This window comes from Tupaia chinensis, unplaced genomic scaffold (assembly GCF_000334495.1).
Source record: "Tupaia chinensis unplaced genomic scaffold, TupChi_1.0 Scaffold000561_1, whole genome shotgun sequence".
NCBI classification, from domain to species: Eukaryota; Metazoa; Chordata; class Mammalia; order Scandentia; family Tupaiidae; genus Tupaia; species Tupaia belangeri.
This window is the reverse complement of record NW_006160074.1, coordinates 4,289,727-4,298,816: the sequence shown is the minus strand read 5'-3', so window position 1 is coordinate 4,298,816 and position 9,090 is coordinate 4,289,727. Positions and strand designations below refer to the sequence as shown.

At 44.6% G+C, this 9,090-nt stretch overlaps 1 protein-coding gene across 4 annotated transcripts in view; it reads left to right on the top strand.

Moving 5' to 3' along the window:
- Positions 1 to 250: 250 nt before the first annotated feature.
- The window catches only part of AGBL2 (AGBL carboxypeptidase 2), a 72,993-nt gene continuing 64,153 nt past the window's right edge, over positions 251 to 9,090 (top strand). For all 4 annotated transcript variants that reach the window (XM_006157836.3, XM_006157835.3, XM_006157837.3 and 1 more), the window contains exons 1-4: positions 251 to 381; positions 485 to 619; positions 859 to 922; positions 3,655 to 3,789. In XM_006157836.3, the coding sequence (XP_006157898.1) occupies positions 584 to 619; positions 859 to 922; positions 3,655 to 3,789 (235 nt within the window). In that variant the 5' untranslated portion in view covers positions 251 to 381; positions 485 to 583. The remainder of the gene's footprint in view (positions 382 to 484; positions 620 to 858; positions 923 to 3,654; positions 3,790 to 9,090) is intronic.

Genomic DNA, 9,090 nt, shown 5'->3' with positions numbered 1-9,090 from the left:
CTACCTCGGCCCTTGCAGAAAGCTGTGCCCAGAGCGCGGCGAGTGTTCTGCCCGGTCCGCTGCCGGCCTCTACCGTGGTGCGGAGGGTTCCCCAGTCTTCGGGCTCGTCTGGCCCGGGCGGCGCAGCGTCCCTGCGGCCCCGGACTGGTCGGGGCGCGGACGCAGTCGCACCCTTCCCCGCCGCCTTAGGAAGTCTCTGCCCTCCGACGCTCCGGGAAACCGAGCCGGGCTACTCTGAACCCCTGACTTGTCCTGCTCTCCGACCCCGGACCTCCCTTCCACCCCCGCGAGCCCTCATTCTCGTTCCTTGCATGGGGCCAGCTAGGGCCCTGGCGCCTGTGGACGAGGGGTCGAGGAGGCGCGCCCGCGCTGACGACGCAGGTGCGCCCGGTGTCCCTGGGAGCCCCCGGCCGCGCGCGGCTAGTGGACGGTGGGCTGGCGGGGCCGCGGCCGTGTTTTCACCTGGCCTGTTCTGGTTTCGTAGCTTCGCAGGTCTAACCGGCCGCCCTTTCGGGAATTCGGCAAGGCTGCGGCTTGATGTTCGGCTCACTGGCGGGTCTTCAGCAGAGCATGCGGAAGTAGCATGTTCCCAGCGCTGGAAACAGAGCTGAAGCAGGAGGTCGGTACACACCCGTCCCCTAGCCGCGCAGAGACCCGCGGGCACCGTAACGGGGATTCTGGTGACGAGCTTGAGGCGTAAGACAGCTAACCTTGCATGCCTGTGTTTCACTCGGTTTATTTCCAAAAGCCCCCGAGTACCCTCCCATGCGCAAAGCACGCTCGCTGCTTGTGTACTTTGTGTTAGGAATTCACTCTCATTTGAAAGGACTTTTCTGATTGAGATGGCTTTCCTTTCAGGCTCTTCCTGATCCCTATGAAGACTTCATGTACCATCACCTCCAGTATTATGGCTATTTTAAAGGTAATGAGACGTTATGAAGCTTCACCTTTCCTGGGCTCAGGAAGTGAACTGTTTCATTAGCTGGGATACTTGTGCTTGGAGAGGCCAATACATCATTTTTCCAGCGCCATTAATGAAAAGTACTTTCTTCCCTCAGTCTGCTGTGTCACGTGTCAAGTGACAGTCACTATACAAGAGTTTGTTTCTGGGCCCTCTGTTTCATTGCTCAGTTTGTCGTGGCACCAGTGCCACCGTCTCTTAATTGCAATATGGCATTAATATTTTCTTGCTAGCTGGAAAGGCATGTTCTCCTACTTTGGTCCTTAAGTGTCTTGGTGTCCAATTGTGTGTGCTCTGTGAAATGGAAAAACGAAGCAGATAATTCCGTAGAGGATTTGATGAAAGTTTACTCTCAGAGATGACTTACAGACCGAGAAGTAAATGCAGTGGGTGTTGAGTCTCACTAGACAGCTGCAGGTTTCACCTGTACCTCCCCGGAGGAGCTGCAAGCTCTCCAGCCTCCACTTCTGCTGTCCCCACTCCTGCTGTTGCCAATGGGTGCTCTTAGGCTCTGAATAACTGAAAGGCAGTAGAAGAGTGGATGAAGACAGGTGGTTTCACTTACACACCCACGTGCCTATTCTTGAATCTTTCTGTATGAATTCTACCATTGGCTTGTGATATTTAAAACAAGTATTGGGGTTACATTGACTTTAAATCAAATTTCATGAGAAATGAGTTTTCCAGTATTGAGTTCTCCAGTCTGTAAATACGGTGTATTTCTCCATTTACTTAGGTATTCTGTAATGTCTCCCAATAATATTTAGATTTCTTAAATAGTACTTTATATTTTTATGTTATTACACATTTTTTTAATTTTTAATTTTTTTTTTTTTTTTAGATTTTTGCTATGGGGCACATGTGCTTGCCAAAGAGACAGAGCGAGAGAGAAAGAGAGAGAGAGAGACAGAAAACAAGAAATCATCCCCAGGGAGGATGGCCACACCACCTTCCCTTCTCTTCCAGTTTCCTCTCGGGATTTTGGACACATACACACATGTACGCAGCATGAATTCCAAGCTGCCGGGTCCGAAACTCAACAGCAGTCAGCCACATGGCAGCAGTCCAACGCCTTAACCACCATGCCATCTGCTGGCCCAATAAAAGTTTTTTGTTTGTTTTTGTGTCATTTTTTTAAATTTTATTTATTTATTCATTTATTTTAATTTTACCAGCGACAGACACAGAGAGAGAGAGAAGGAAAATAAGAAGGCAAGCCACCAGGTTTGGGACTCAACCGTGGTCACTATGTGGGAGTGTCCAGCGCCTTAACCACCACGCCACCTGTTGGTCCCGCATAAATTTTAATTTAATTTAATTTTGTAATTACATTGCTAGTATTCGGAAGTAAATTTTTTTAATTAATTAATAATTAATTAAATTATTATTCACATGAGTTTTACCAGAGAAAGACAGAGAGAAGGAGAGTTAGAAAGCAAGCCACCAGGTCCAGGACTCGAACCGCAGTCAGCCATGTGGGAATTCCAGCACCTTAACCACTATGCCACCTGCTGGTCCCTAAATTTTTTTTTAAGAGAGTTTTTTTTGTTGATTTTTGTTTTTGAGAGATATTTTGCTATAGGGCTTATGTGCTTGCCGGAGAGACAGAGACAAAGACAAAAAGCGAAAAATCACCCCCCAGGGAAGATGGCCACTCAGCAATCCCTTCTCCTCCATTCTCCTCTCGGTATCTTGGGCACACACACCTGCACCTGATGTGAGTTTTAAGCTGCCAGGTCTAGGACTTGAATCACACAGTTGACTACACGGGAGTCCAACAACATAACCATTACGCCATCTGCTGATCCCAGGTGTTTTAATTTTTAATGATAGAAACACCCTTGATGGGTCTTGTCATCCATGACCAGCCTTTCAATCCTCAGGATGTTAGGTGCCTGCATGCGTACGTCTGTCCATGCACACCTGCCCAGCGTATTTAGGGGCTGACACGGATTCAAGCCCTTGTTCACTATATGGCTTCTAGTCCTGCAAGGCGTTTGCATTACCCTTGGCAGTAGCTGAACAAAAATGGAGTTTTTAATGTTGATTTTATTCCCAGAAACCTTGTTAAACTTTCTTATTAACTATTTCATTTTCTAAATGATTATTAAGGTCAACAGGTGGCATGGTTGTTAAAGCGCTGGACACTCCCACATAGTCGACCATGGTTCAAGTCCTGGCTTGCTTTCTCACTTTCATTCTCTCCGTGTTGTCTGTCTTTCTCTGGTCAAATGAAAATGACTGAATGAATAAATAAAATTGAATAAATAATTATTTTAAAAAGGATTACTAGTTTGTTGACAACTAATTTCTAGTTTTCCAGTTCAGCAGATGCCCCTCAGGACACTGTGTCTTTGGGCATCTTTTTATATCTGCTTTCATCTGGGTGTGGCTCTCTGGGCAGTTCTTACAGCTACTGGGTCTTCCTTGCCTCCCAAGCCCTTTCTCATCCACTACACCATGCTGTTTCTCAAGTCTCCTTCTCACTTTCATTTCCTCACCTGTTAAATGGAGTAATTACGCTTAACTCACATAGATTGTAACATGAAAACTCAGAAAAATGGGACTTATTCCTTGCAAAGGTCTGGGGTGGTAGGTGGTGACGGAAGTAGTGGTGGTTTGGGTATTGACCTAGATGTTGGAGATGAGGAGCTTGGCTTCCAACAATTTTAATTATAATGGCCTATTCTTAGCTCAGAGAGACAGTTTGCCAAACTCTGCAACACATCAGCATGTTTGGAAGAATAACCCTCGATACCTGTTGAATGGCTGTTATGGAGAAAGAGATGATTTGTTACCAGACACCCTGCAAAAGGAGAAGCTTCTGTGTGAGTAACAATCAGTATGTGTGACTCCCTGAACCTCCATGCCTTGACATCTCCTGCGGTATTCAAGAGAAAATGGCCTGATGTGGAAGAGGCCAGGGGAGCAGCCTTGGTCCCTGGTCTGACATCACCCAAAAACATTCTCTCTAGGTATACTTCAGATTGTAGCTCTTAATTAAAATATTGTATATTCTGGATTATCTTCCTCCAAGTTGTTGGAAAATTTGTTAATGCTCAGATTTTTTGCCATAGGGCACCTAGACTCACGGGGGCGGGGGGGGGATGAGAAACCACCACGCCACCTATTGGCCCCAACACATTGTTTTGGCTTTTTTTTAATAAAGGTTTTTGCTTTAGGGCATATGTGCTCACCAGAGAAAGACAGAGACAGTGAGAAGGAAAGTGAGAAATCACCCTGAGGGGGAATGGCCATGCCACAATCCCTTCTCTTCCATTTACCTCTCGGAATCTTAGGTGTACACATACACACACACACACACACACACACACACACACACACACATATACACAGAGACCTGGTGTGATTTTCAAGCTGCCAGGTCTGCGACTCAAATTGCACTCAGCTCTTTGGGATCCAGCTGCCTTAAGATCATACCACAGGACCAGCAGATGGTATAATGGTTACATCGCTGGACTCCCACATAGTCAACCCTGATTGGAGAGTCCAGCACCCAGTGGCTTAAAACACACTGGACGTGTATGTATGCATGCATGCCCAAAATTCCAAGAGGAGAATGGAAGAAAAGGGATTGTAACGTAGTTCTCCCCACTGGGGGAATGATTTCTCATTTTCTGTCTCTCTGGCGAGCACGTGGATCCTAAAGTGAAAATCTCTCTTAAAAAAATGAAAATAGGTAATTAATGTAAAAAATAAATAAATTTAAAACGAAAATAGGGACCAGAAGTTGGCATAATGACTATGTCGCTGGACTCCCATGTAGTCAACCACACTTTGAGTTCCGGACCTGGTGGCTTGTGTTCAGGCCCGGCATGTGTGTGTGCGTGCCCAAGATCCCAAGAGGAGAATGAAGGAGAAGGGATTGTAGCGTGGCCATCCCCCCCTGGGGGGTGATTTCTCACTTTCTGTTTCTCTGTCTCTGTCTTTCTGGCGAGCACATGTGCACTATAGCAAAACCCTCTTCCCCCCAAAAAAGAATAAATCATACCACCTGCTGGCTTGCAGATACTAGTTGTTTGTTTTAGATTTTTGCCAGAGGATGCATGTGCTCACTGAAGAGAGAAAGAGAAAGTGAGAAATCACCCCCCAGGGGGGGATGGCCACGCTACAATCCCTTCTCCTTCATTCTCCTCTTGGGATTTTGAGCACACATGCATACATGCCTGACATGTTTATCAAGCTGCTGGGTCTGGGACTTAAACTACAGAATCAGCTATGTGGGATCCAGTGTCCTAATAACAACTCTACTTGCTGGTCTCACCGGTTTTTTTGTTTGTTTGTTTGTTTTTTTATCTTATGAATAGGAAAAAACATTTACTTGTTTTCATACTCATTCTAGCAGAGGTGTAAACAAATACTCTCATAACATACTGGCATAAGGTCAAATTGGTGCAACCTTTCTGGAAAGCAGTTTGGCAGTATCTAAAAAAATTTATTAACACAAATACTCTTTAATTCAGCAATCTCACAGCCAATAATTTGCCTTAAAGATGTTCTCAAAAGTTTGTCAAGATACACACAAGCACACATATACAAGGGACCTGCATGTGGTATAGTGGGCACATCACTAGACTTCCATATGGCAAACTGGTGTTCAAGTCCCAGACCCAGTGGCTTCAAAATCACACTGGGTGCATGCACATGTGTGCCCAAGATCCCAAGAGGAGAATGGAGGAGAAGGGATTGCGGCATGGCTATCCCCCTGGGGGGTGATTTCTTGCCGTCTGTCTCTCTGACTCTCCAGCAAGCACATATGCCCTATAGCAAAAATCTCTTTAAAAATAATTATTATTATTATAATAATTTTGACATATTAATGAGATGTGATATTACAGGAGCCTTTTTTTTTTTTTCCAGGTTTTTGCCATATGGCACATGTACTCATCAGAGACAGAGAGATAAGACACAGGGAAAGTGAGAAGTCACCCCCTCACCCCGCCCCAGAGGGGATGGTTATGCCACAGACCCTACTCATTCCTTTTTTTTTTTTTTTTTTTTTTTAAGGTTTTTGGTATAGGGCACGCACACTCACCAGAAAGAGACAGAAAGTGAGAAATCACCCCCAGGGAGGATGGCCACACCATAATCCCTTCTCTTACATTCTCCTCTCAGGATCATAGGCATGCATACACATGCGCCCAGCGTGGGTTTAAGCCACTGGGTCTGGGACTCAAACCATGGTCAACTACATGGGAGTTCAGTGACATAGCCATTATGCTAACTGCTGATCCTATGCTCCCTTTTTCTGTTGGGGTTTTGAGCATGCTCACAAGTGCACCTGATACGATTTTCAAACCACCAGGTTCAGCACCTGAACCATGGCTGGCCCTGTGGGAGTTCAACACCTTACCCACCATGTCATCTACTGGCCCAGGAGACTATTTTTTTGTTAAATGAGGTAAATTTTTTGTGTGTGCTCATATGAAAAGGATTTCTGGGCGAGCCCCATAACTTGGTGGTTAAGGAAGCTAGTTCTGACATGGCCATCAGCAGTTTGAATACCAGCCACTGGGGGCTTGAAAACCATACTAGGGATGTGTGTGTGTGTGTGAGTGCCCAAAATCCCAACAGGATGGAGAAATATAGAAGGGATTGTGGTATGACCGTACCCCCTTGGGACTTGCTTTTTTTCTCTCTGTCTCTCTCTAGCAAGTACACGTGCTCTCTGGCAATTAAACAAAAAAAAAAGATTAGATTTGTAAGGTGATTTTTTTTTTTTAATGTTTTTGCCATAGGGTGCGTGTGCTTGCTGGCAAGAGACAGAGAGAAACAGAGAGAGGGGAAAGTGAGCAGTGCCTCTCTGGGGAGTGACTGTGCTGCAGTCCCTTGTCTCCCATTCACCTCTTGGGATTGGGGCAAGCACATACATGTGCCTAGTGTGAGCCGCAAGCCTCCAGATCCAGGACTTGAACTGCAGTTGGCCATAGGGAGTCATGTAGCTGGTTATGTAGCTGGACTCCCACATACTCAAACATGGTTTGAGTCCTAAACCCAGTGACGTAAACTTCGTGCCAGGTGCGTGTGCATGCCCAAAAATCCCAAGAGGAGAATGGAAGGAAAGGGATTGCAGCATGACCATACCCCAGGGGGTGATTTCTCGCTTTCTGTCTCTCTATCTCTCGGGAGAGGGCATGCACCCTATAGCAAAACCTCCCCCCCAAAATAAAGAAAAATCAAAGCATTATTTTTTTTTAGAGAGAGAGATGTTTGCTATAGAGTGTGTGCACTTGCCAAAGTGCACCTACATTCCTTTTCTTTCTCTTTTAAAAATTATTTTTTTATTTTAATTTGCTGTAGGAAACATGTGCTCATGACAGAGAGAGAGAGAAAGAGGGAAAATGAGAGGGGCCGTCAGGTGGCGTGGTAGTTAAAGGCACTGGATTCCCACACAGCTGACCGTGGTTCAGGTCCTGAACCTGGTGGCTATCTCTCTCTCTCTCCCCCCCCTCTGTCCCTCTCTGGGCAAATTGAAATAAACAAATTAATAAATAAGTAGTTAAATAATTTTAAAAAAAAGAAGAGGGAAAGTGAGAAAGCAATCCGCCTCTCTTTCTCTCCCCAGCAAGTGTGTGTACCCTATAACAAAAACTAAAAATTTTTAAAAAGGCATCAGTTTCACTTCCTAACTGTTCTAATGAAGATAATAAAGGTAATGGACTTTTTTTTTAAGAGTTATTTTATTTAACTTTCTTTCTTTATTCACTTATTTCCTATTAATCTGACCAGAGAGGAGCAGAGAGAGAGTGAGAGAGAAAGAAAGCAAGCCACCAGGTCCAGGACTCAAACCACGGTCAGTCACATGGTAGTCCAGTACCCTTAACCACCATGCCACCTTCCGGCCCCGGGTGATGGTCTTTTAACACATATCTACAATTTAGAAGTCTTCTCTATCTAGAAGATGTCAAGATCAGAATTAGCAAGTGATGTAATGGTTACATTGTTGGACTCCCACATAACTGACTACAGTTCAAGTCCCAGACCCAGCAACTTAAAACTCACACAGGGCACATGTGTGAGTGTGTCCAAAATCCCAGAGAAGAATGGAGGAGAAGGGTTTATGGTGTGGCTATCCTTCCTGGAGGGTGTTTTCTCGTTTTCTGTCTCTCTGTCTCTTTCTGTCCGGTGAGTGCATATACCCTATAGCAAAAAATCTCTCTTAAAAAAAAAAAAATATGTCGGGGACCAGCAGTTATCGTAATGGGGATCTTTCTGGTTACTACGTGTTTAGATTGCATTAGGAGGCCCAGAGGATGGCATAATGGTTATGTCACTGGACTCCCACATAGTTGACTGTGGTTTGAGTCCCAGACATCAAGGTTTAAACTCATGCCAGGCACATGTGGGTGCATGCCCAAAATCAAGAGAGAATGAAGGAGAAGGGATTGTGGCATGGCCATCCCTCCAAAGGGAGGGGTGATTTCTCACTTTCTGTCTCTGTCTCTCTGACAAGCGCACATATCCTACAGCAAAAATCTTTAAAAAAAAAAAAAAGATGTCAATATTGTCTGACTAGTGTCAGAAATTCCAGCTCTTTTAATGTAGTTACACATTTTGTTTTCATCAAATTACATCTTCTTTTTGCATTCTGCAAATATGGAGTGTTAGACATATTTAATTAAAAAACTCGCCCTTAGTTTTTGTATTATTGGAAAGTCAGGAAATGACTTTGCTCTAAGTTTAACATTTTCCCATGTACACGGGTCAAATGTCCATCAGGTTTAGTCAGAATTGATAGAAATTTTTCCTTTTATTTCTTTTGCTCATTATTTATTTTAAGAATTATTTAATTTTATTTATTCATTCATTTATTTTTTTAATTTGATAGAGAGATCCACACAGAGAGAAAGAGAGAGGGAAAGTGAGAAAGCAAACCACCAGGTCCAGGACTCGAACCATGGTCTGCCATGTGAGAGTGTTCAGCACTTTAACCACCACGCCACCTGTTGGTCCTCATTTTTTTTTTTTTTAAGAATTATTTTATTGGGACCAGCAGTTAGCATAATGGCTATGTTGCTGGACTCCCATGTAGTTGACTGTGGTTCATGCCCCGGACCCGGTGGCTTAAAACTCACGCCGGGTGCATGTGTGTGCGTGCCCAAGATCCC